The sequence below is a fragment of the Crotalus tigris genome, unplaced genomic scaffold (assembly GCF_016545835.1).
Source record: "Crotalus tigris isolate CLP2741 ecotype Arizona unplaced genomic scaffold, ASM1654583v1 scf7180000018549.3470463, whole genome shotgun sequence".
NCBI lineage: Eukaryota > Metazoa > Chordata > Lepidosauria > Squamata > Viperidae > Crotalus > Crotalus tigris.
The window spans coordinates 1,212,732-1,239,963 of record NW_024097072.1 but is presented as its reverse complement, the minus strand read 5'-3'; the positions used below and the strand labels follow the sequence as shown (position 1 = coordinate 1,239,963).

Here is a 27,232-nt window from a genome sequence, read left to right as displayed (position 1 = left end):
TTCAGTGCCGTTGTAATTTTGAACGGTCACTAAATGAACAGTTGTGAGTTGAGGGCTGCCTGTATATAAAATAAAGATTTGGGAGGTTTACTGGTGGCCCACCCATTTTAAAGCAGCCTTGCCAAGCGGACACCATAAATATGCTGACTTTAATCCCAAAGGAGGCAATTGGACTTTGTTTTTCTTTGAAGGAAACACCATCCAGTCAGAGCTGAAGAAGCTTCTTGGATAAGAAGTGAAACATCTTCAAGGAAAAACAAAGAAAGTCCTAGCTGAAAAAGCACTTTTGGGACACCATGACCTGGATGACTGAGAATCTCCATAGACATGTTGACTTTTAGTTTCTGTCACTTTTGCCTTGCTGGGTGATGATTAAGCTGACTGGAAAACTTGTGTTCTAGAATTGTTTTGGTTGTGACTACTAGCTTATTATATTTGGAGTCACACATCACAAATCAGTTTGTTGAATGAACCACAACTGACCGAGTCCACGTAACTTGCAAAGAAAACAAAGAACAATTTGAACAACTTTTTTTGTTTCAAATCAAGCAAGCCACACTGTGGTATGTAAAAAAATAAATTAGTGTATTCCAAAATGCTTTGGGGGAAGAAGACGGCCCTGGATTGTTTTCGTAATTTTTATTGTATCTCTTGTGTTAGTCTGAAATGCTACCTTGAGTGGTGAAAAGTGAAAACAGTATAAAAATGTTGCAATAGTCAGATCACAAACAATCACGTTAGCTTCTGTGACTTGCCAGCCATAGTTCACAGAGCAAAAGCTACCCGGTTGTGGTGTGTTCAACAAACTACGATTCCATTTCCTCTCTGCCAGCCTGCGAACGGGCTGTGCGGGCGATGTTATTTGAACATCTCCACTTCAACCGTTCACCTTCGTTTATTCGACTCAAACGCCTTTTTATTTTGCAAGGCGCTTTGCAAAAAACAAACAAAAAAAAAAACCACGGTGGAAAAACAGAATAGAGCCGAGTGGATCCCGGATCGAGTGGATTTGGAAATCACCCCGGGGAAAATCCAGGCCCTGGTCATTTCCACCAAGCATTGCAAGGCCGGCCAGACTCACGCATTGCCTCAACTCGCTATTCCCCCCCCCCCCACTGCGCTTTTTTCCAACTCGTAAACTAACAACAACAACAAAAAATCCCCAGCTCCATTGCGTTTCCCGGACGCCAAGCCCGATGTCACCGCGTCCCCGTCCCGACAGCACCCGCCTCTTTCGGCTGGCGTTTTGCGCCTCGCCGCCTTGCCAGGGAGGGTGGGAGGGCAGGCAAGGAAGGCGCGGCCCTGGATCCCGCCTAGCGGCCGCAAGTTCGGCCCTTTGCCTTCCCCACGATTTGCTGGCAGCGCTGTAAGTCATCTCCAGCTCCCAGCCCCGGGGGCTTGGCTGCCAGGAAGCCGCGGCGCACAAGGAACCGCGCTTGTGCCAATTGCGCACCGGGCGCTGCGCTTTTACGCGCCGCCATTGGCCGGCGGCTGGCGAGCGGGGAGGGCGTGTCGGGGGCGGGGGGAGCGTTACTTTCCGAAGTGAACTTTCTCCCCCCCCCTCGTCTCCTCCCTCCCTCCCTCCCGCCCTCCACGGTGTCTCCCTTCCCGCAGCGGCCGCTTCTCCTTGTTTGCGCGCGGATGGCACTGAGCTGCAGCGTCGCGGGGAGGGAGAGCGGCGGTGGCGGAGGAGGCTCCACCGTCGGCGGCAGCGGCGGCAGCAGCGGCGGCGGGCAAACGGCGGCCGCGGGGCTCCTGATGGACGGCCAGAGTCCCTGCGAAGACGACTACGAGAGCCTGCCTACCAGCGCCTCCCTCTACACGCACATGACGGCTGGGGCGGTGGCCGGCATCCTGGAGCACACGGTCATGTATCCCGTGGACTCCGTCAAGGTGGGTCGGGGGGTCGAGCGGAGGGGGGGGGGGAAGAGCGTGGCCCATGGCTGGAGAGCGACCCCTTTCTCCTGACTCTGCTCTCCGCAGATCTTGCCGGACTACAAAGCCCGTCTGCTTTTGGCTGGAGAAAGAGGGGACCCACTCCTGGGTATTCTCTTTTCTGCTCCCCCTTTTTTTCTTGCACCAGTCCTGGAGTTCCCCTTTGACATTCCTACGGGGGGGGGGGTGCAAGAATTCAGTTTAAGCGTGGAGTTCCTGTAAAACATAACTTTTTTTTAAAAAAACACCCGGGTCTGCGCAACAGTTTTCCTTCAAATTGCAGTTAAGGATTGCAAAATTGCAGCTGGATTTGGGACAACCTGTCTTTGTGTCATTGCTGAGCTGCTCCAGGCTGGCTCTCTCGACCCCCCCAAAAAGAGATCTGCTGGATCAGTTTTCTTGCATTGATCCTTATCAGCTAATCTGCTTCTGCCTTGAGAGTCCTCTCACAGCTACCTCTGGTTAAAAAAGGTACACAAATTGGCCCTGGGCCTTGAAATGGTATAATAACCACATGTATTGCTAATTATGGGGTTGGAAATTGGGGTGTTTCCAGATGTGACAGGTAACTCTGCAGCCCTTCAGCGGCTTCATCCATCAGACAGGTTTGGTGGGATGTGATGCTGGCCTTTCTCGGTCAGAGAGAGAGGGAGATTTGGCTGGTAATCCCAAAGAGCCCTTTATCAGGGAAGACACTTAAGAGATGCTGACTGGTTGTAGGGCAGATCTCTGAGAAGCGCGTGGGGAGGAGCATCAGCTTCAGCCTCATTAATTGGGCATTATTAATCCCTTGCATTAAGAATTAACCTGATTAGAAGGCCAGCAAAGACCCTGCTTTAATCTGCAACTGTAGTAGATTTGTAAAGAGGTGGGACAATACCTAGAATGCTTTGTGTAGGTGTCCCTGAATAGCATCGATGTGTTGAACTGGGCCCCAAATCTGGAATAACTGTGTGTAATCATAGATTCCCGATGGTCTGCCTTCACTCTCCTTTTCCTTCTCCTTCTCCTTCTCCTTCTCCCTCTCCCTTTCCCTTCCTCTCTCTCTCTCTCTCTCTCTCTCTCTCTCTCTCTCTCTCTCTCACACACACACACACACACACACACACACACACACGCACAATTTCTGAATAGACCATTTTACTCATCTGGCACCAACTGTTCTTTCAAAATATTGCTGGTCATTGTGAGTTGCCCTGTCCTGTTTTTTGACCCGTACACTTATGTGTGTGTGTGCGTGCGTGCGTGCGTGCGTTTTAGGCCTTGTCAGCATAGTCTTGAGCAGGTTGACTGATTGGACCTTATTCCCAAGGAACCGTTTATGGCTCTACACCCCATAAATGTATTTTCTTTTTGAATAAAGCCCAGATGGGCTGAGAATGCAACTTCACATTTTGGGGTGTTGAATTCTGTAAACTGCTGTCCCAGCCCATCTGCGGGGCCATCAGGTTGGGGAAAGGGGATCTGATATAGTCAGATGACTTTAAGGACTCACAGCCCAAATGTGTGAAGAGAAAAACCCATTCAATAAGTAACTTTGCTGCTGCGGTTTGCGAGCAGGCTTGAGCAAACTTGCGTAGATGTCTGAATTGCTTCACTTGGGCTGAATTGCCTAGCATCAAAGAGAAGGAAGCTTGTGTCTCCCTCCCCAAAAATCAATGCTTTCTTCACCTAGCTGATTTTTTGCAACAGTGGCAGTTAAAGTGTTTACATATTTATAACTCCTCCAGCAAAACCTGGCATGAGAAACAGCTTAGCTTCCACCACGGAATCGCCTTGCATGGATGGGCAGCAGCGTTTGTCGAGCCTGATAACACCATGGGTGTGGGTCCAGTACTACAACTTTCATTAAGAAAAATGTGGCAATGTGCTGTTACGTTGCATCACCAAAGGCCTTGAGGTTTGCAGGTGGATTTCACACGTGGCTCAGGACAGGGATGGGAACAGGAAGTCGGTGTCATTCCCCCCCCTCCCCCGACTGTGCTGTGTAGTGCGTGGTGAGTCCAGTGGGGTGAATTTCAGTGTTCAAGAAGGCCTTTCTTCATACCAGCGAATTCTGGAGTAGCTGTTAGAGCTGGGTTGTGTTCGCGGGTTGTGTTCTCAGCAATTCGTTGTACATTAGCCACTGTGCCACAAGACATGTGCCTGAAGCAGTTGCGTCCTTCATCTAAAAAAAAAAAAGGTTACGTAGCTTGGGCGGTTGAATTCTGCATTCATAACTCTTTGCTTAGAATCCCATCTGGATTCTTCCTGCCATTGATCGGAACTTGAGAAATTTAGGACACTTTTAAAAGTATTTGGACTCTTGGGGATCTCCTCTTAATGACATGACACCCGGGATTCCTTGGAGTTTGTTCCTAGTTAAGGAAGGGGAGGGGAGTACTTTCTTCCAGTAATTCTGTGCTCTGCCCCCTCTTCTCAATTAGGAAAAGCAGTTGGCACATTGAATGTGCAGTCTTACCCTGAGGTCAGAGTCCCTTTATCTGCTTATTGCCGTGTCTCTTGTTAACAGGAACAGCCTGTTTCTCTCTTCAAGTATCAAGTGAATAGCGAAGCTTGTTCAACTGGGTAGCGAACCTGCGGACTAAGCCTGTGAACACCTTTGTGGTGAGAGGGACGTAATTGGCGGAAAAAACAAGGCGCTGCTTTGCTGTTGAAATTGCTGACACCATTTCGGTCTTGTCAGGGTGACAAATTGAACAGGAAGTGGGAGAGGGCTGGAATGCAACTGCAAACTTGCGGGGGGGTAACAGTCTGGGTACAAAAATTGCATTTGTGCACAAGCTGGACTATGGAACGTGTGTTGAGAGTCTTTCCCCCCCCCCACCACCACTGAGAGTTTAAGATCTCATCCTCCTATGAGCTGAGTCACGTTTTGTTGGTTTGGGATCAGATGTGTTGTGTGAATCCACCTAGTTATGACTTATTGCCAGCCTTGCAAGGTGTCCGGACAAGAAGCACCGCCAGAAGTACTAGTTTTAAGGCTATAGTAAGGTTACATTAACAGAATCTTGTAAATCTGAAAGCCCATCTCTCTCCCCGACCCCCGTTGTCTTTAACATCCAATAAACTATGGAGGGTCGTTGGGAGATGTTTGCTACATCCTCATTCCTTTTTGGACTCTGCTATTTCTTATCTGACCGTTGTCTAGTCTGTCTCTCTTCCTCTTGTCTCCCAAGGTCACATACCATTACATAAGCCAGGGGTCTTCAAACTTGGCCCTTTTATGACTCGTGGACTTCAACTCCCAGAAATCCTCAGCCAGTGTGCCTGGCTGAGGAATGCTGGGAGTTGAAGTCCACAAGTCATAAAAGGGCCAAGAATGCTGGGAGTTGAAGTCCACAAGTCATAAAAGGGCCAAGTTTGAAGCCCCCTAACATAAGCTATGATTCAACAATCCATGATTTCCATTATACAAAGCAGGTTGCTGCTTTAGGTGGAAGGATTTCATATTAGCTGTCAGAGGCAGGTCTAAAAACACTGAATGATGATAGTGCATGAGATTTGATGTTGGCATAACCTGGGAATTAGTTTAACTGACTTTCTGGTCCTTTGCTGAGATTTTTAAATGTTGCCCCATTTTTTTTTTTATTCCCTCCCAGACCAGCCTACTTTTAACTATGACTGCTTTGAAACCTGCTAGTTCTAGTTGAGAAATGTCCAACTTTTAAGATTTTGGACTTTCAACTCCCAGAATGTCTCAGCGTAGCCATGCTTGAAGTTGAAGTCCATAAGTCTTTAAAATTGCCAAGGTTGGATACCCCTGATCTAGATTATTAGTACAAGATAAGCTTATTCTGCAGAACCATAGTTGGATTAACCACATTTTAGGGTCAGATGCTATGGAAAAGTAGTAAATCCAGAATGGAGGATGAAATTTTAGTTCTTGTGACTTGTACAAAAGAAAAAAGAAGAACAATATGTGTAAGAGAGTGGGGATGGGTGTTATTTTTGCTCTCACAATAAATCACTGTGCCAACTAATTGTAGCCAATGACGGTATATGTTTTAAAGGGGGGGTATTCAAAACACTGTAAACAACATCTATAAAATTGGGCTATATCCAAAATACTGATAGTATTCCCCCCTACTAGCAAACTTAAATGGTTTTCTTGAAAATCCAAAGAAGCATTGCCAAGGGGATCATGAAACAACATAAACCATTTTAAGCATACCCTTTAATTTTTCCAATATGATGGATTAGGAAGGTTTAACAGATTAGAGTTCTGTAAAATAGAAAACTACTTGAGGTTGGGGAAATTTGTGTCTATTCACGTTACAAATTACAGCTGCGTACTTGCACAGGTATTTGCAAACATTTGATGTCAGTCTGAGTGGAAGTTCAGTTGGTAGGCAAAAATTGTGGAACGGGGGGGGGGGGGCAAAAATATTTTGGTAACATTAACTTGAATACAGTGACCAACGCACTAAATACCTTAATTGTCAATGGGCGTGAAACAGTTGCAAATTTATTTATTCTGTTCATGTTTATAATAAATGATATTGCAAAAGCAACTGTTTAACTCTTTATTGCAAAGCAATATTTAAAATGGCAACAGATAGAGAAATAGAGTGGATGGATTGTAAGCAGAAATTAGAGGATGAGTGGATGAATTTGTATCCTTGCCGTCCTTGACTTGCAACCACAATTGAGCCCAAAAGTTCCGTTGCTAAGTGAGACAGTTGTTAAGTGAGTCTTGCCTCGTTTTACGGCCTTTCTTGCCACAGTTGTTAAGTGAACCACTGCAGTTGTTAAGTTGGTAACACAGTTGTTAAGTGAAGCTGGCTTCCCCATTGACTTTGTGTGTCAGAAGGTTGCAAAAGATGATCACATGACTCTGGGACACTGCAACCGTCATAAATACATGCCAGTTGCCAAGAATTTTGATCACGTGACCCTGGGGATGCTGCAACAGTTGTGTGAAAAACAGTTGTAAGTCACTTTTTCCAGTGCTGCTGTAACTTCAAAGGGTCACTAAGTCAAGGAGTGCCTTTATCAGATAGTTTCAATGGGAAAGTAAGATGGAGAACTTTTAAAACGTGCCAACGCTGGTAACAGCCTATGAGAAGCACTGTGAGAGAATAGGGCATCTCTGAAAATTTGTTTAATAAATATACAAATAAAACCTACATGGTCTGTAGTAGGAAATTGGTACTTGTGAAAATAAATGAAAATGTTTTTAGCTCAGGTTACTTTTTTTAAAAAAATATTTGGCTTACTGATTTTTCTACCCGCGCACTTTGTATAACAGTGCTTATCCCAAAAAGAAATACCTTGATACATTGGTAGGTCTGTTTAAATTTTATTGTATATGCAAATATATCTCTTGCTCACACCTAAATGAGTCTGGGCAGCTTGCAAAAGATATTTGTCTCTCTGCGCTTGTACCCCCAAATCACTGAGAGATATTGGTATATCTGGCTGAATAATTTCTGCGGCTGTCCTTAGTTTGGCATGTGCTTTGTTTGGTCCTACAATGATCTAGAGATGTTCTGGAGAATAATAGCTGGTTGAAATATTTCCAGATAATTAAAATGTAGCAGGGCATGTTTGCAAGATGAGACAAGTAGAATTGGTTGGGCATACCATCAGCATGAATTGTAGAGGCATCAACCCTTTGATAGGATAGGTCAGGAAACAGACAATGTAAGAACTACCGGAACTCTGTTAATACAGGCTATATAGCAAGACAGGGGTCTTCCAACTTGGCAACTTTAAGACTTGTGGACTTCAACTCCCAGAAGTCCTCAGCCAGCCAAGGGAGTTGACGTCCACAAGTCTTAAAGTTGCCAAGTTTGAAGACCCCTGTAGTAAGACTATGTCCCAAAGGTGCTTTTTCTAAAAGGCAACTGGACCTTTTTGTCTTTTTGTTTGAAAACATTTCACTTCTCACCCAAGAACCTCCTTCAGTTCTCTTGGATGAAAAGCAAAATGTTTTCAAAGAAAAAAAACCAAAGTCTAGTTTTGGGAAAAAAGCATCTTCGGGACAACCATGACTTTGATGATTGAGACTCTCCATAAACATATAACAAGACAATCTTGAAACCTTGTCGCAATTTCCCTTTGAATCCCTTTATTATAAGCAACAGACTCAAGGTGGGGTAGAAAAAAAAATCACAATATAGGGCAAGGTAATCTTGAGTTTCTTTCTCACCTGCTCTTCCTTCTTGGGTGAGATTAACATTTACTTAAAGTTCCAGCATTTCTGCTTCAAGGCTGTCTCTGTCTTCTTTCCAAGATGTAAGGATTGGACCCCTGTTTCTCCAGATGCTGCTGAAGTACAAACCCCATCCACTAACATTGAGGGATCCTGGGAAATAGTTCAGGAAATGCTTGTTCCTTACTCTGTGCCTTAGATTGGATGTTGTGGCAGAGTGAGGTCTGCAAGATGTGTGCAAATCCAGGTGTCATCACAAGAAGGTGACAATTGAAAGTGAGAAGGGGTGGACTCATATTTCACATTGGTTTTACCTATGAATATGCTTTTCTGCTTATACGTTGAAACAACTTTTCTTCTCAGTCCTCTCCTTCATCCGTAAGAGGTTGGGTCTTTTGTTTTATTAAGCTAGAGGCCCTTGATTTGAGACGGTGAACTGAGGCCTGATCTCTCCTGACCTTGCCTTTCAATTAAAATCATGAAGCTACTTGTGTGGTTTTTAAAATCAGTTTCTGCCACAGAAGTTCTCTGTGGTTGAGTAGGTGTAATTGGCAATTCACATTTTCTATTTTGCGATATGTTCTAAACCAGAGGTCCCCAACCTTTTGGGCACCAGGGACCGCTCCCGTGGAGAGAGGTTTTTCCGCAGCCCGGAGGGTGCGTGGTTTTGTGTGCTGCCACAGCCCGGTACCGGTCCACAGACTGGGGTTGGGGACCCCTGTTCTAAACAATGTGTTAACACAATATTTTGTAGGCATTCACAACACAGTATTCCATAGGCATACATTCATTGTCTACTATTCAGTTATCAACACTGTTGACTTTAGTCTTCCTCCAATTTTTCCACACAAGACCTTCTACCTAAAACTTATTTTTTAGTTGGAATTCAGATCTTTGTGCTTTTCACTTTGACAATTGATTTGCTTATTTTGAAAAAGATAACACTATACTAAGTCAGCTTTCTCCAAATTAGTTCATTCTGGGTGAGTTGGGCACCAACTTGCATTATCCCTAGCCAGCGTGGTGAAGTATTGGAGTTGAAGTGGAATTTATCTGGATAACATTTGGTGTAGGGAGGTTAGATTAATGGAATTTGCTCAGAACCAATGACAATTATGGCTCAGTGTTCTTGGAGCAATATTGTTCTCTCTAAAGAGCTTGGAAATATATATCAAGTTATTTCCCATTTTATCTTTATGGATAATCCACAAGACAGACTAGCTGTGTCTATAGGAACAATGCTAAGCTATAATTCGATGCATTTGGTTTTGGTTTCAAAGCCCTGCCACTGTTTTTTGTAAGTCATGGTTTATAACTTGGCAGCCTGAGGCAAGAAGTCAGGGGCCAGGATAGAGTTCAAAAGTACTACACGTTTATTTCGTGTTACCTGTCACAAGGATCTAAACTACTTACTACTAATACTGTAAGTAAATTAACTTATTTGGCATTGGAGATGGCCCAGATTGTCTGCACAAATAGGGTTAGCATGCTACATATCTTTCACTTGTTTGAGATGTGCTAATCTTCCAAAGTTGAGGCTTAAAGGCTGGGCTTAAATGACAACTGGAATGCAACCTGGGTGAGTTTTACGTTGTTTCCTAGGTTATGTTTTCAGCAGTGCTTAATTGTATTCACTGGTTGTTTAATAGACAACACTAATATGCACACAGGGTGAAATTTAGCCATGCCGTCTCGCCTGCAGGATGCACGTGGTTTTCTGTTATATCACAAAAGTGGGGAAGCGTCCTTTGGTTTCATGCCTTGCTCATTTTTCCAGTAAAGTTTGCTACACCATGACTTGCTAAAACGTCTGGACGCTTTAATACAGCAGAGTGATTCAAAGGCAACTTAAAATGCTGTGATCTTCAAACTATTATATCAGAACTTCTTTTCAACTGACTTCTTACTTAACCAATGTCCAATGCATTTAAAGCAGTGTTTCTCAACCTTGACAATTTTAAGGCATGTGGACTTCAACTCCCAGAATTCCACAGCCAGCATTGCTGGCTGTGGAATTCTGGGAGTTGAAGTCCACATGCCTTAAAATTGTCAAGGTTGAGAAACACTGATTTAAAGTAAAGTTCCCGCTTAAAACGCTCTTTCAAAAAGTAGGACGTTTCAAGCTTATACAGTAGAGTTGCTTTGTATAAATTATTAGCATTATTACTTGTGAAAGCAAGGTGCTTTATTGCAGAAAAAGAACTGGTGATATAAATATTGTTTGGAGTCTCCTAATTAAAGATGGTTGGGAAAGCTAAATTCTATATAATAAATGTTTTTAGGTATTTGCTAAGATTAAAGTCGTGATAATCCATACTATGAATCAGGAAATGCCTGCAGCAGATCTCTATTTTGCTGTAAACCTGTTAAGCCAGCTCTCTTCCTGCATTGAGAGAATAATTCTGGCATTCATTACATCACAGTAATATAATATGTACCAGGTAATCATCAACCTGGCACATATTGGTATGTTGTTAAAAACTTAACTTATGATAATGATGGAAAGTGATGTTTCCTTTTGCAGGATAAAAGTAGTCTTAGCCTTACAACCACAATCGATCCCAAAATGTATGTTGTCAAGTGAGAAATTGGTTAAGTGAGTTTTGTCCCATTTTACGATCTTGCAGATGGACAGCGATTAACATTTATATGTAACTTTTATGTATGTAAGGGTGTAGGTCTATATACATCTGTTGTGCATAGTATGTTTTAAATGTGTGTTATGTATGTGTACACTTGGAGAGCCAGCAACTAAATTTCATTTTTAATGTGTGCCATTTTTGCCCATAGGAAAAAATGACAGTAAAGGTTGTTGTTGTTGTTGTTAGTGGAGAAGTCGTGTCCGACCCATTGCGACCCCATGGACAACATTCCTCCAGACCTTCCTGTCCTCTACCATCTTCTGGAGTCCATTTAAGCTCAGGCATACTGCTTCAGTGACTCCATCCAGCCAGCTCATTCTCTGTCGTCCCCTTCTTCTATTGCCCTCCATCTTTCCCAGCATCAGGCTCTTCTCCAATGAGTCCTTCCTTCTCATTAGGTGGCCAAAGTACTTGAGTTTCCACTTCAGGATCTGGCCTTCTCAAGAGCAGTCAGGGTTGATCTCCTCTAGGACTGACCGGTTGGATCGCCTTGCAGTCCAATCTAATACTTTGCAAACCATTGAATAACCTGATCCTTATTATGAAACAGGTTTGAACTGAACAGCTTGGTTTGAAACTTCTCAAGGTTATTGAGAGGTCTCCCCATGCTTCAGCATCCAGCATGAGCAATCAAAGTGACCTATTCTGTCTCATCTCTCAGTTGCCTTCTCTCTCCACCCCACCCTTTCTGAAATTAAATAAACTGTAAGAGGAAAAAGTCCCAAGTTGCATCAGAAACCTGTCTTGGCAGCCGTAGTCTTCCTGATAAAAAGGCTTTAAAAGCACTCTAACGAAGAAGGTCATTTATTGGAGGCCACAACAGCTTTAACCGAGGGTGGTGTTGTGTAACTGGAATATCTAGAATGGAATTTAACTTCTAGTGCCTTTGTGTCTGTCTCTGTCATTTGGTAGGAGGGATTTCCCTCCCCCCCCCAAAAATCACTTTTTGGGGGAAATCCAACCTGGTTGCACTTTCAACCGAATAACCGAGTTGGAAGGGACCCGGAGGTCTTCTAGTCCAGCCCCCTGCTCAGGCAGGAAACCCTATACCATTTCAGACAAATGGTTGTCCAATCTCTTCTTAAAAACGTCCAGTGTTGGAGCACCCACAACTTCTGGAGGCAAGTCGTTCCATTGATTAATTGTCCTAAGTGTTGGGAAATTTCTACTTCGTTCTAGGTTGGTTCTCTCCTTGATTAGTTTCCATCCATTGCTTTTTGTCCTGCCTTCAGGCGCTTTGGAGAATTGGTTGAAAACCCCCCCCCCATCTTTGTGGCAACCCCTTAGATATTGGAACACTGCTATCACGTTACCCCTAGTCCTTCTTTTCATCAGACTAGACCAGGGGTCTTCAAACCTGGCCCTTTTATAACTAGTGGACTTCAACTCCCGGAATTCCTCAGCCAGCGCTGAGGAATTCCAGGAGTTGAAGTCCACAAGTCATAAAAGGGCCAAGTTTGAAGACCCCTGGACTAGACATGCCCACTTCCTGCAACCATTGTTCATATGTTTTAGCCTCCAGTCCCCTAATCATTTTTGTTGCTCTTCTCTGCACTCTTTTTAGAGTCTCAACATCTCAGACTGAATCTTTCCCCCGTCCCTTTGATGATTATGCGTACATGTCTCCACTCTACCACATTGTTAAGGTCCACAAATATAGCCAGGAAAGAACGAAAAATGCAGACCAGCAGCCACAACATCTAGATGTGCGCCAATCCCAAAACAAGCATAATTTAGCAGATGGAGCAAAGCGGGTGGGGGCAGATTGGATTCATTTCATTAAGAAAAACATTCCTTTTTTAATTGCACGAGTTGTCAGCAGCTTGCACAATTTGTGGTGACTGTGTGTGTCTCTGTGTGTGCATGAGCGATCCAGAATTGCTGAGTATGTGCCCTGACTAATGTTTTCTGGCAAGCCTCTTAGGAATGATTATGGGCAGTTCCCATCAATGTTTGCGGGGGGGGGGGGGAAATTGGGACTAGGAATTTAAAGGCAAATTACTCCGCATTCCTTCTTGATTTTGCATTTTTGCATCTGCTGGTCGGCTGGGCCTGTGGTTGTTTTGCTTTCCTAATTAGATTTCCTATCCGTGAGAATTTAATAATGTCCCTCTCTCCTTTGCATTGTAGCAGGAGTGGAGATGTGCTCAGCATCTCATGTCGTGGTTGTTGAGAAAATGGCAAAGCCCGTAATAAAACAAAATAGTGATTAAAATCCAGACAAGTATGAAGTCAAGTGGCATAGGAGCCCCCAACTGGCTCTTTATTTAGAAGATCAAAAAAAAAAAAAAAAAAAAGTGAACGAAAGAAGAGATAAGGGGTGAATAGTCTCTGTTGCAGCTGACCTCCCATAGTGCCGGGGATATCAGCAGAAGAGTTGCGTTGCCAATTTTTCCAAAGTGGAAAGAGACTTTTCAGAGGCAAACTGCTTCCACTTTGCACAATACAATTGTTGCAAAATTGCACAGCCAGATTCCAGCCAGTTTGCTAAATGTATCTATTTATTTGTATCCTGCCTTTATCATTTTTACAAAGAACGTAAGGTGGGGAACATATCAACACATCTTCCTTCTCCCATTGTCCCCGCAAGAACCCTGTGAGATGGGTTGGGCTGAGAGAGAGGCCCTGGCCCAAAATCACCCAGCTGGCTTTCATGGTTAAGGTGGAACTAGAACTCATGGTCTCCAGGTTTGTAGGCCAGCACCTTATCCACTAGACCAGGGTAGGTAACCTTGGCTCTTTTATGACTCGTGGACTTCAACTCCCAGAATTCCCAAGCCAGCCATGCTGAGGGGAAAGGGAGAGGTTTCCAAGCTGGGCCATGCTGGCTCAGGAATTCTGGGAGTTGAAGTCCACGAGTCATGAAGGAGCCAAAGTTTCCCTCATGCTGGCTCAGGAATTCTGGGAGTTGAAGTCCACAAGTCATAAAAGAGCCAAGGTTGAGGACCCCTGCATTAGATCAAAGTGGCTCTTAAGTCATTTCCTCGGATTTTACATCACCCAACAGAAACAACTTAGCTATGGAATTAGAATCTCTGTCTAGTTTTCTGATGACATGGCAAAAGGCCCAAACATCAGGAAGGAGGCTGACATCTCAAAGACCTCTGCTTTTTAATTTTTATTTTTTTAATGTTGTCATCCTCAGTGCTACCTAAATAGTTATGAACAGGCATCATAGAGGGAGTGGAGATGTTAGCAGAATCACTATTCTTTTCACCAACTGGAGTCCCTCTATCATTAAAATAAAATGCTCATTTTTTTAAGAGGAAGGACATTTATACGACTATGGGCATTCTCCCTGGAGTCTACAGCACACTGCTGTTGAATCAGAACATTGACCTACCACAATGACACCATCATGCAAATGTTGCTAGTACGCATTTATATCCCCAAATTTGATGTAGCCATTTAAGTGGTGGCCTTCGCATGGCCATGCCATATATTTCTTGTCATTTCGCCCCCAACAGTCTTGCTATAGTTGCCACTTAGGATACGTTTTAAAGGATAAATTAACGTTTCAGTGACTTTCTCCGTGTCCCATTTAGTCTATTACAAAATCCCATCTAAGACAAGCATCGCTTCAGTTAAGAATCACTATTTTATAAGTCAGAATCCAGACCGTTGGCTTGTTACTCCAGAGTTTGAAATATTGGCTTAAATGTACAAATTGCAAGATGTGCCTCAGTTTAAAAGTTTTGTGCGGGTAGTGTGTGAAATTGTTTCATATAATGCAACCATCTTGCATTATAAAACATCCCTTGTTTTCATTTTGAAGCAGCGATGTCAGGAGTAAAGCACATGTCTTGTAGTTGAAGTGGCCAGGATCATTTTAGAAGAGTTTTTAAGCTCAAAATGAACCTTGTAGAATCCATTTATGAAATATGAGTCCATTTATGAAATAAATGATGATGAGAGTTGGCATATAATAATTTTGTAAAAGAAACATGTTTTTGACGCAGATTGAACTTCAGTTGCATAAGGAAACATTCCAGTTGAATTTTTTCTAGAACTCATCACTGCTTTGAGTCATTTTTGAACTTGTCTAATGTACCGATCTTTTGATAACGTAAAAAAAGTCCTTGGCCCCTAGAATTTATTGTCATGTTATCTGAACCCAGATACAAAATGCAGAGTAGCTGTTCTGAATATAAGGGCTTTCACTACAGATATGCTCAGTCAGGCGCTTCTTGCATAAGGAGCTTATAGGCGAATGTGTGCTAGAACTAGACGTGCGAGCAATTCGTTGGCTCAAGAGTCTGATGTTCATGGGGATGCTCAGAGGATTTGCCATTTCTTTTTAGCAACGGTGAACAAATCGATGGATGTCTGGGTATTGCTACTCTACAGCTTTCCATAACTAGAGTCAGTTTGGTCTAGAAAGCCAATCTGGTCTAATGGTTAAGGCATGAGGCTAGAGACTGGGAGACTGGGAGTTCTAGTCCTGCTTTAGGTGTGAAAGCTAGCTGGGTGACTTTGGGCCAGTCACTGGGAGACCGTGAGTTCTAGTCCTGCCTTAGACATGAAAGCCAGCTGGATGGTTTGGAGCAAATCACTAGGCGACAATGAATTCTAGCCCCACCTTAGACATGAAAGCCGGCTGGTTGACTTTGGACCAGTCATCCATTCTCAGCCCAATTCACCTCACGGGGTTGTTGCTGTGGGAAAAATAGGAGGAAGGTGTGTGTGTTGCATATGTTCACTGCCTTGAGTTACTCGTAAAAATAATAAAGCAGGATACAGAACAAACTTATTAAGCAACATGGCCCCTGGGCTGTTTCCTTCAGCAATATCTGGAAGGATTTTCACAGGAACCAAGAATTCTGGGTCTTCTCCAAACCAGACAAAACCCTACCCACCACAAAAAAGACTGTAGCTTCTGACTAGCTTGTGCAAAGGAGAACAAAATCCAGTCCTTGGTTTGTAAATAGTGATCAACAGTATTTACAGTCCGTGTGGAATTCTTCGCTTTTTATTATATGTTCCTGCCATGTATGATAACCAAATCAAGCAGGCGTGATCTAATGAGATGATTATTCAGGTTTTTTTTTTGGGTGACACCCAAACGAAGCAACTCCTTTCCACTGAGAACAATTTTCTTGAAAGCAAAGCAGAATTCTGCCTGCTCCCCAAGTAGGTGCAAACATATTGTAAACACTGTCAAGAATTCTATGCAGCGTTGAAATTCCTACTTAGGATGGTGACTTCCAACTGAAACCCATCTTGGAGATTTCCCCTCTACCCACAATTATGCGAGTGACATACTTGTTGATGTGTGTGTATGCACGTGCGCCTTCTGGAAATCATATCCGCCCCAAAAGGCCAGGACTGTGATAAGCATTGTGTTCAAACCCATTAATTAAAATTAATTGCCTGTGAAATAAGGTGCCTGGTGTATAAAAGGAATTGATCTCTCATCTGCATTTCGTAACTATTCTCTTGTTCTTAAGCAAACCATCTGCACGTGCAGAATGACATCGCACTGGCACAAACACACACCCACACCCATTTCTCTGTCCTGTAAGGTTACAAGGAAGGAGGGGAAGGTGATGGGAAGAGAAGGGGAAATTGAACAGGGGAGGGAAGAAAAAGGACAAGTGACCTATTTAGGCTTCACAGAAGACAGCTACTGCCCCTTTCACCCCCTTTTATGCAAAAAGCTTATCGGTAAGGCTTTAAAACACACGCAGACCCACAGAGATGCTAGAGCAGTGGTTCTCAACCTTTTTAATGCCGCGACCCCCAGCCGGTCGTAAGTCGAGGACTACTCAACCGGTCGTAAGTCGAGGACTACTCAACTGGTGCAGCACCATTTGCAGACTGGGGCTTTTGGCGGGCTCAGCAGGGCAGAGACAGCCTGGACAATTCCTATTGGCTTTTGAAAGCCAATAGAATTAGACTCTATTCAAGAGAGTCTATTCTATTGGCTTTCAATAGAAACGACCCCGTGAAATGGTCGTTTGACCCCAAATGGGGTCCCGACCCACAGGTTGAGAACCACTGTGCTAGAGGATCAGATACTACATTGCTAATATGTGCAGAGTTTCAAAAAGTTGGTAGAGGGGTTTGTAGATAACTTCTTGGCTGTAGAACTTATCATCACTGGACAGATGCAGAATAGACAACAACAACAAACCGGGGTGTTATGTGAGATGATTGGGTGTTCCCGTCCCATCCTCGATTTGAGAAGCGGATTACTGGGGGCTTACGGCCTACATTCTTTGTTGTGTTTCCTCCAAACCAATTCATTAGCTAACAACGCCACACAAAGGCAGCTTCATTTCCAGGGGCAGCTTGTTGCAAGGATGAAAAGGAAAAAAAGATATATCAGGAGTGTTTTTCTGAAATATTTGAGCACCACACCCTATTTAGTCACAAGGACTTTTACGTAAAATAAGTTCTTGGTTTGTTTACACTGTTAGGAAAATTACTGTGACTGAAGAGAGATTTAAAGTTCAACTGTGATCAAGAACTCATAACACCCTTCCTTCCTTCCTTCCTTCCTTCCTTCCTTCCTTCCTTCCTTCCTTCCTTCCTTCCTTCCTTCCTTCCTTCCTTCCTTCCTTCCTTCCTTCCTTCCTTCCTGTTGTGGACCTATGCACACACAATACTACTACCAAGAATACGCTTCTCCAGCATCTTTTTTTCTTTTATTGCAAGGCATATATTTCAATCGGGAACAAAATTATTCATAAGAGAGGATGAGAAGGGAGATTTAAAAGAAAAAGAGCAAAGATGGTGGGGGACTCATATCCTGAGGTCTTTCAATCTGTTGATTGATCACTGCCATAATTTTCAACTTTGCTTAAAGCCATGCTTGCTTTGAATTTTGAGATCAAGTTTTTTAAATATATTGTTGAGCTTTGGGTGACAACTACTGATGAGGTTGACCTTGCTGTAATGTAGTCTCCTCCTCCTCCTCCTCCTCCTCCTCCTCCTCCTCCTCCTCCTCCTCCTCCTCCTCCTCCTCCTCCTCCCCCCCTCTCCTCTCCTCTCTCTACTCCCACTCCACTCAAAAGTTATCCCAGTTTGCATGTAGAAGTTAAACGGAGATAGATAGATAGATATCAATTGGATCTTGAAAGCCACCATTTGAAAGTTCTTGGGTTGAGATTCTACCTCAGACATGATTTTGATCAGTTAGGTTAGGACAATTGGTTAGGCTGTGCAAGGAGAATAGGAGGCATACTTGGATTATATATGAGACATTACATTAATGACATACTTCCGTAGTTTAAACAGCAAACATCTTCAGTTCCTCTTTCTTTACCTTTACTAACCCATCTCTGTCATCTAGTAATACCAAGTCATGACCTCCTTCATGTGGTTAGGAAACTCCTGCTGGGCATGCATATGTTTCAGCTTGTCCCCAAATCGTTAGGACCAGAAATTAAAGGAAGTAAGGGTTTCTTTTAAGTGTGTCTGTTGAGATATTTATGGGGTTGCTCATCTTTTATTAGAATAAATTATATAGACAACGTATAAAAACCAGACTGAATACTGCCCTTGACGCGGTTCTTTAATTTGCTTTACATTAATGATTTAAAACTGTCATTATCTTTCACTCAATTGTAGGTCTGTGTCTACACAAACACACAGGCGCACAAGCTTATTTTAAATGGGATTTGCCAAAGTCAAGAATTTTGGCAGCTGGCAAATGGGTATTTATTCCCTATAATTCCTCCGCTGCGTTTTCTGAGGATTTAGAGCTGACAAAATGATTTTGGGGATTAGATTTGCATGTTGTTTAGGCTTTTCAAATAAATGGTTATGTTGAAGTGGGATTTGCTAGATATGGTAAGTGAGAAGCCTGGGACTTAGGCCTTGCTGTTTCTCTCAGCAAAGTATTATGAGATAAGAGTAATAATTCTTCTTTTCTTGAGAAGAACTGCTCTGAGCGTGCATGAACTGACAACTGTTCCATCCACAGAGAAGCTAAAGGAATTCCACCAGGCTGAGTAGACCTGCTAGACTTCCCTTGAATTTTACAAGTTCAGAAGTCCAAGTCTGCTGGGTTGCTAAATAAGTAACATGATTACTAAACAACCATCCAAGACAAGGCAGGACAAGAAGCAACGGGTGGAAACTAAGCAAGGAGAGAAGCAACCTAGAACTAAGGAAAAACTTCCTGACAGTGAGAACAATTAACCAGTGGAACAACCTGCCTCCAGAAGTGGTGAATGCTCCAACACTGGAAGTTTTTAAGAAGAGACTGGAGAGCCATTTGTCTGAAATGGTATAGGGTTTCCTGCCTGAGCAGGGGGTTGGACTAGATGACCTCCAAGGTCCCTTCCAACTTTATCATTATTATTATTATTTTGGATCATCGCACAGCTAGATGTTCAGACTGGATTTGGCATTTTGTCTACCTATCGAGTCATTATTATTATTGTTGTTGTTGTTGTTGTTGTAAGAGTAGAAGTCAGAAATTTGGAACTAGCAAAGAAGCTATGTCTTTCTCCCAAAAGGTGCTTTTTCAAGACTTTCTTATTTTTTTTCCTTGAAAATGTTTCACTTCTCATCCAAGAAACTTCTTCATTGTGAAGAAAGCCCCTTTGGGACCACCACGACCTGGATGTTTAAGAATCTCCATAGACATCTGTTTCTTTCTTGTGTTTTATCTACGAACTGTGATGCCCAGGAAAATGGGATGTCTTGGTTATGGTATATGGCCCAAGGGTTAGGTTGGATTCTTCTGTTAATGCCTGCGGAAGAGAAGACATTCAGAGCTGTACATTTCCAGAGGTGTGTAACGAGCAGAGAAGCAGTGCCTTTTTCACAGAATTACAATCATCCTGCATTAGTCAGGTTGATGTTAGGCTGTTGGGACATGTCCAGTCAGACACCTGGAGTTTTGCATTCATTCAGCTTGGATTTAAATCATGCCAGTCATTCGTCCTGTGTCATCCTGCACTCCTTTGGAATCAGCAGGAGGTGAAGAAAGGACTGTCTTAAATCTGTTATCAGTGGAATGGCTTGTTTCCAGAAGTTGTGGGTGCTCCATCACTGGAGGTTGTCAAGAAGGGACTGGGCAGTCGTTTGTCTGGAATAATATACTGGTGTAGGGTCCCCTGTTTGAGCAGAGGATTGGATTAAAAGACCTTTAAGGTCCCTGCCAGCCCTATTATTCAATTTTCTATGTTCCTAAATCATTAACTGCTTAACTACTAACTTACATTCTTTTTTTTTTTTGAACTATGACCATCTGGCAGACGGTACAGGACAATAAAAACAAAGACAAATCGGCTGAAAAATAGTTTTTAATCCCAGAGCCATAACCATATTAAATACCACAGTATAGTGCAACATTGAAGCGCAATATTAGGGGTAGCGCAATGGTGAATAGAATGTGAAGGATGTGTGTGTTTATAGTGTATGTTCTTATTTGTGGTTTTTACTTGTGTGTAGAGTGCACTGTGGAGTTGTGAGTTACACAATGACAATAAAGAGTATTCTCTACTCTACTCTACTCTACTCTACTCCACTCCACTCCACTCCACTCCACTCTACTCTACTCTACTCTACTCTACCTAATTCCATTCCATTCGTTTTCAATAATTCTATTCTATTCTATTCTATTCTATTCTATTCTATTCTATTCTATTCTATTCTATTCTAGTCTAGTCTAGTCTAGTCTAGTCTAGTCTAGTCTAGTCCAGTCCAGTCCAGTCCAGTCCAGTCCAGTCCAGTCCAGTCCAGTCACCAGTGCTATCTAACAGAGCTTCTCATGTTAGAAGTTTGCATTAGAGATATTACAACTTCTGGCCACTATATATTAGCTTAAGATGGGTATCCATTGCTGAGATCTGTGCCCAAAGCAATGTTCCTTCTCTGGCATTTCCAGTGAAGTTGACACATATTGACTGCAAAAGGCCTTGCAACCACTTCACTGGAGGGCCTTGCCATGCTGGGCAGGCTTGTAGCGCCCTCTTCTGGTATCTTCCAAAAGTATGTGCTTAAATGCTTGGCTTTTTAGAGGCATTCCACACACATTCCATTGCACTGTGGGAAATAATCACATTCCCTATATTTAATTCATGATTTTTTTTTAAAAAAAATATTGTGCTTAACTGCAAATTTGTTTAAATAACATTTAGTTTCGTCTGGATCCACATTTTTTCTTTTGCCCTATCGACTTTTTCTATGCCGGCATAGGTAGTCCTCGTCTTATGACCGCAACTGAACCCAAAGTGAGACATTTGTTAAGTGAGATTTGCCCCATTTTACTGCCACTGCTGTTAAGTCAATCGCTGCAGCTGTTATGTTAGGGACGCGGTTATTAAATGAATCTGCTCTCCCCGTTGACTTTGCTTGTAATAAGGTCGCAAAAGGGGATCACGTGATGCCCCTCCCCCGGACACCGCAACCGTCATAAGTACGAGTCAGTTGCCAAGCATCTGAATTTTGATCATGTGACCATGAAGATGCTGCAACGGTCGTAAGTGTGAAAAATGGTCCTTAGTCGCTTTTTTCCAGTGCTGTGGTAACTTCGAACAATTGCTAAACCAAAAGTTGTAAGTTGAGGACTACCTGTACATTACCAACTGTGCAGGTTAGCAACAACACACTTCAGGGCTAATTCTGGCCTTTTGAAGAATATTGCTTGCTTCCTTTTGACGTTCCTCACTCAAGGAAGAAGCCAGACAGAAGATAGAGGAAGCACCCTCTCTCCCTCTTTTGGATTTGATTATTTCCCCAATCGTTTTAGATGTCTGTGGAGACATCTTGAACTTGTGGGCCTTCATCAAATCCAGAAAAATTCCCGGCAAGAGCTCCTCCATTACAGACCAAGAAGAGAACAATGAATGTAGCAACATTGTCCTTCCATATGTTGCAGGAATATCTGAAAGGCTCAGGAGGATTTTCAACCAACACAGCGTACAGGTACACTTTAAACCAGGGGTCTTCAAACTTGGCCCTTTTATGACTTGTGGGCTTCAACTCCCAGAATTCCTCAGCCAGCTTGTCTGGCTGAGGAATTCTGGGAGTTGAAGTCCACAAGTCACAAAAGGGCCAAGTTTGAAGACCCCTGCTTTTAAACCCAAGAATACACTAAGGCAGAAGCGTGTCCACCCCAAGGATAAAACACCCAGACACAAACTGGGTGTCTTGTCTAGGTCACTGAAGGAATTGTTGTGAATTGAGGCTGTTCCAAGTCTAGGTATGCCCCTCCCCCCCAAAGTTGTGTCTCTCCCTCCCCCCCCCCCAAGCAGCCCTAGAGCCTCTCTCTTCTCCTTTACATCATCCCTCTTCTTTTTTCTTCTTGTAGACTCGGATGCAGAGTTTGCAGCCTGACCCCAAAGCCCAGTACCGAAGCGTCTTTGAGGCCTTGAGGAAGATTGTCCGCACGGAAGGCATCTGGCGGCCGCTGCGAGGAATTAACGTCACCGTCCTTGGAGCCGGCCCGGCCCATGCGTTGTATTTTGCCTGCTATGAAAAAATGAAACGCACTTTAAGTGACATTATCCAACATGGAGGCAACAGCCACCTGGCCAACGGTATATTGACATAACCCAATGGGTGTGCCATCTTGGTGCTTTGACTCAACTTGCGTACTTTTTCATGTGGTCTGACATCTTCAGCATGCAATTTCTGCTTCTGGAGAGACAAACACAAGACGCTTGGAAGACTTCCATGTTTGGCCACCTAGGCGTTCTTGCTACCTTCAACCTCTTGTCTATTTTCTACAGGCACCTGCTCATTTTTAGAGGCACGCATGTATGAAGAATCCCGAAGATACGTAGTGCTCCAGTTCCTCTAAAAGTTAGATGTTAAAGTGTTTTGATCCTAAATACCTCTGATGGGGCTCTCTCTGGGAAGGAGTTGTCTAACCTGGGCAGCTTTCTAGGAAAATTTGGTTCTTAGATTTTGGGTTTGGCTTCTCTCCAGAAAGTCTATTTTATCACTGCTAAAACTTACCAAATTTGGCTGTGCGGTACAGAATGTAAAGTTACAAGCCGGCTGGATCGCTCCAATCGCCATCTCTAGTCCGACATTTTTATTTCCCATAAAAATCAGCCAGCTGTCTCTAAAAATTTACCGGTCTTTCTCTCCAGCATATGACACACTCAGAGGCATACTGGATCTTTAACTGGAATTTCTGCTTTTTAGGATCTACGTTGATGCTTATGTGCTTGATAGCAAATTATATGCCAGAACAAATTCTATAGTCTCTTAATCAGCAGTTCACAAATTTGCATCTAATTGCATTTCTATTATTCTCCAGTGAACATGGATAGCTTTTCACTGATTTTTTGTTTGTTTTATTTAGAACTTCTTGGCGCTGAAAGAAAGAACCTGTATGTTGCTAATCTTTAAATGTATGCCTCTAAATTCTTGGTAGACATTGAGATCGAAAATGGTGCACCTGTCTTGATATACAAGAGATACAGATTTGTAACCCCCTTAAATATGTAGTTAAAGAGATAATTGAGCCGTGATGGCATCGTGGTTAGAATGCAATATTGCAGGCTAACTCTGCCCACAGTTCGATTTTGACAGGCTCAAGGTTAACGTAACCGTCCATCCTTCCATGGTCAGTAAAATAAAGACCCAGATTGTTGGGGGCAACATGCTAACACCGTAAATGGCCGTAAAGCATTACAGAGCGGTGTGTAAGCCTCAGTGCTATTCCTGCTGCTAAATGGTGGCAATTTCTAAGAAACATTGGCATATTTGGACTGTGTGGCCCATCTAAAACTAGATTTGTAATGCAAATCTTCAAAGCTGATGATGAAAATTAGATTTGCATTCCAGCTTGGCCCTCTTAATTCCCTACAAGGGTTGACGTAAAGTGTGGCTTACCCAATGGGCTGCATTAATTGCCCCAGTTGCAATTAATCCTGCTTTGATTGTCTCACCAAATTATGATAGTAAGCTTGTTCTCCCTTTCCTTCAAAAGTAAGCAGTAAAATAGGAGGGTTAAGGCTTAACACACTTTTATAGAAGTGTGTGTGTGTGTGGGGGGGAGAAAACACTCAATCTAGCTTCAATTCTCTCTCAGCTCTCTTGGACTGGCATTGCCAAGTGCTTTGCAAACTCTGGAGCTCAAAACCTCTGAAGTCTGACTTTCCTGATGGGAGAAAGTGTTTCCCCTTCTTTGTTGTGAAGGGGGAGTTGGGAGATCTATTCACAATTTATTCACAATGGCTAGACTTAGGTAATGTTTATCCCATTGTGAGGTTTGGTCTTGCATTTTTTTTTTTCTGCCGATGTCTGCAGTCAGACTCTATCAGTACAACGTTGACGCATTCATTGCTTTTCAATGTTGGAGGGTGGTTTTTGATTTAGAGTGATACTAATGGAAGAAAGCCACATGGAAAAGGGCCTTAGAATTTGGCTTTTAGTATCATCTCAGCCTGAGATAGTACCAAGGGAAAAAAAAAAATCAAGTTATTTGTACTGACTTGCCAGAGTTCCTCCTGACCTAAAATGGTTTTTGTGCAGTTGCTACCCTATTCCTTCCTCTTTTGGGATCCCACTTCCTTCCTCTTTTGTGAAATAAAAAGAGTCCAGCTAGTCCTAGAAGGCTTACTCAGCGTTCAGCTCTATGTGTTAGAAGGTCTCAGGTTTGGCAGGGCTGACAAACACATTTGGAATTTCGAGAAAATGTTGACGGTCTTCTCACAAGATAATTTCTGAGCGGGACTTGCTCATTCCCAAAATGGTTGGCAAGAAGGACATAAGCAATTACAACTACGTGGGTAGTTGACATTTTATTTCAATAATCATTTAAGTATTTTTCATATATATAGGGTGTTCGTTAGATTGAAAGGGAAAAAGGATATAGTATATCTCTTCTCTGTCCTTGAAGAAGAAACAATTGCCCTATGGATCCTTGAGATAAACACTTAAAATAGTTTCCATTAATTAAGATTAAGTTAGCATTTGTTAATTATTTCTCAGTGCATTAATCTACAGCAGAGATATCCAACCTTGGTAACTTTAAGACTTGTTGACTTCAACTCCCAGCATGGGAGTTGAAGTCCACAGATCCTATAGTAGAGAAGATTGGACACCCTTGATCTACAGTAATAACTTAGAGAATCTTACTTCCAGTATGGTTTTGCTGTCATTATTAAGGCAATTCTGAATATTCTCTGCAACCATAAAGGAAATACTTTGTCACCTGTTATGATTGATATTGAGTTCAAATGGTTATATTTCTGGTTATATATAGCAGTTTTTTTTAGTTAACTTGGGCCCTTTGAATAACTTGCTGAGTGCTGCTTTCATGGATGCTAGAGTTGGTGAGGTTAGGGGAAAAAAATAACGCCAGCTAATATTCTTCCTTTCTATCACAATGCACGTTCTTATTTAACGGTAACTTTTGAAGGAGTTCTGATTGGCTGCCCACCATAACATACCTCCTGGTTGTATATTTCTAGCGTCTGTAAATCTGGGCAACATTTTCTTTTTTTAAAAAAAAATTAGAAACAACACCTTTCATTCTTCCCAGCTATGCTGTTGGTAAGTTCATGGAAAATTAGTTATTGTGGAGGTTTTCATTTGGTACCTTCAGATTTATTTTTTTTTTAAATTGTTTCACAGCTGTTAAACGCAACTTATATTCCTTTTGTATGTGACTCTTAGCATATGTATATCTGTGATGTTCTTTTGCAAATGATTGGCAACACATTAGGTTGGTTTCCAAGAGGCCTAATGAGTCCGGAGGCTGATGTGTTGAGTGCTACCCATTAAGTGTCTGACGTTTTGTGCGCAGAACCAAAGATGGTTTGTCAAAACTTGCTTTGTGAAAGGGGCCTGTCTTCGTTTCTTCTTTTGCAGGTATGGCTGGAAGTATGGCTACTCTTCTTCATGATGGTGTCATGAATCCAGCAGAAGGTAATGCCGTTTGGGGCAAGTGGTCCAGTGAGGCAGAGAGAAGGGGAGGATCATTAAAAATGACCCAATTTATGCTTTATATTATATGCTCTTCAAGGTTCCATATCGGATGTCGGAAGATTCTGAGAGAGACAGACTGTCTCTTAACATCATTGTAGGGTTATAAGAAGTGTATAGCAAAAGAAATCCTTTTTAGAGATTTCTGGTATAGTGGACTCCTTCGTAATCTGCAATCTTGGTTGTTTTCTTGCAGACGTTTCATTACTCAACTAGGTAAGATCAGCAGGTGAGGTTGATGAGGTTGTCTACTGTAGTTGGGTAATGAAACCTCTGCAAGCAAAGCTCAGAGAGCACCACGGGCCCCACAGTCCAACCCTGGGCTACAAATATTGTCTTCTAGTGATAGCTCTGATCTAATTATGAAGAGAACATTTGAGCCAAAGTTTCTTCTCGTCCTTTCCAACATCAACTCTTTGCTCAATGAAAGGAGGTCTATAATGTCCTCGCAATACGGCAGTGGGAGAAACATCCCTGCTAATCAGGATGCGGCCCTAAAAAGAGACAATATTCTCTCTCTCTTGCTTGGAAAGGATTTGAATTGGTGCGGCATGATTTGGCGAGGGATAAATCTCGTTGCTGCAACTTAACTTTCCTGCCCTGCTCCCATTTCCCCTTCATGAGTGGGTATCTTCCACTCAAGTTTGAGACCTTGATCTAACTTGGATTTCTTTTATTGTTTTGTTGTCTCTGTGTCGTTCCTTCGCTCTGCTTTCCTTTTCTGTCCGGGAACACATCGAACGTCTGATCTCCTGATTGCCAGTGGTGAAGCAGCGCATGCAGATGTACAATTCTCCGCACAAGACAGTCATGGATTGCATCAGGACAGTGCATCGGACTGAAGGCCTGGGTGCCTTTTACCGTAGCTACACCACCCAGCTCACCATGAACGTCCCTTTCCAGGCCATCCATTTTATCACTTATGAGTTCACGCAAGAGCAACTCAACCCCCAGCGACAATACAACCCTTGCTCGCACATCATTTCGGGGGCCGTGGCGGGAGCAGTGGCGGCCGCTGCTACCACCCCTTTGGACGTTTGCAAGACATTGCTCAACACTCAGGAGAACATGGTGTTGAGTTCCGTGAATATTAGCGGGCATCTCTCTGGCCTGGCCAATGCCTTTAGAACGGTCTATCAACTGGGAGGGATCCCCGGGTACTTTAAAGGAGTCCAAGCACGTGTGATCTACCAGATGCCTTCAACTGCCATCGCCTGGTCCGTCTATGAATTTTTCAAGTATATCCTTACCAAACGCCAGTTAAAGAAAGGAGCTCCATGTTGATGGATCACCACTAGCAACTGCAGACAAAATATCTGAGGAAGCTGTTGGCCTCTCTCTGTGTAAACTTCACCAGGTTCTTGATGGCCATTTGTAAAGAGAGCTGGTGGATCCCTGACTGGATTATATATCTCTGTGTGTGCGTGTGTGTTTTGTGTGTGCGCGTACACCAAAGTGTGTCTTTTGGAGAGGAGGTGGTTCTCAACCCTTTCTCCTGCTTTTGCTAAACCAAAATGTTTATTCTTCTAGACGTGTATTTATAGTTTTCTAGGACATTGATAAGTGTGATAAGATTTGTACAAGTTTGTACTTATTTTTT

The 27,232-nt window shown here is 42.9% G+C and overlaps 1 protein-coding gene across 3 annotated transcripts; it reads left to right on the top strand.

Annotated features, from left to right (window-relative positions):
• The first annotated feature begins 1,574 nt into the window (after window positions 1-1,574).
• Window positions 1,575-27,041, top strand: SLC25A37 (solute carrier family 25 member 37). 3 transcript variants are annotated; one of them, XM_039354210.1, is made up of 4 exons: window positions 1,575-1,893; window positions 22,001-22,229; window positions 25,519-25,575; window positions 26,396-27,041. In XM_039354210.1, exons 1-4 carry the CDS (start codon window positions 1,642-1,644, stop codon window positions 26,914-26,916), a joined length of 1,059 nt encoding a protein of 352 aa, XP_039210144.1. In that variant the 5' UTR covers window positions 1,575-1,641; the 3' UTR covers window positions 26,917-27,041. The 3 variants fall into 3 exon arrangements, with proteins under 3 accessions (XP_039210144.1, XP_039210145.1, XP_039210146.1); XM_039354211.1 differs by lacking the exons at window positions 1,575-1,893; window positions 22,001-22,229 and adding an exon at window positions 22,240-22,467; XM_039354212.1 differs by lacking the exons at window positions 1,575-1,893; window positions 22,001-22,229 and adding an exon at window positions 22,240-22,494.
• The last annotated feature ends 191 nt before the right edge of the window (window positions 27,042-27,232 follow it).

Bases quoted from the DNA above. Each gene is read 5' to 3' on its own strand.
- SLC25A37 (XM_039354210.1), top strand. From the start codon at position 1,642: ATGGCACTGAGCTGCAGCGTCGCGGGGAGGGAGAGCGGCGGTGGCGGA. The intron at 1,894-22,000 runs GTGGGTCGGGGG...TTCTTCTTGTAG, and splicing joins ATCCCGTGGACTCCGTCAAG to ACTCGGATGCAGAGTTTGCA. The intron at 25,576-26,395 runs GTAATGCCGTTT...CCTGATTGCCAG, and splicing joins TGTCATGAATCCAGCAGAAG to TGGTGAAGCAGCGCATGCAG.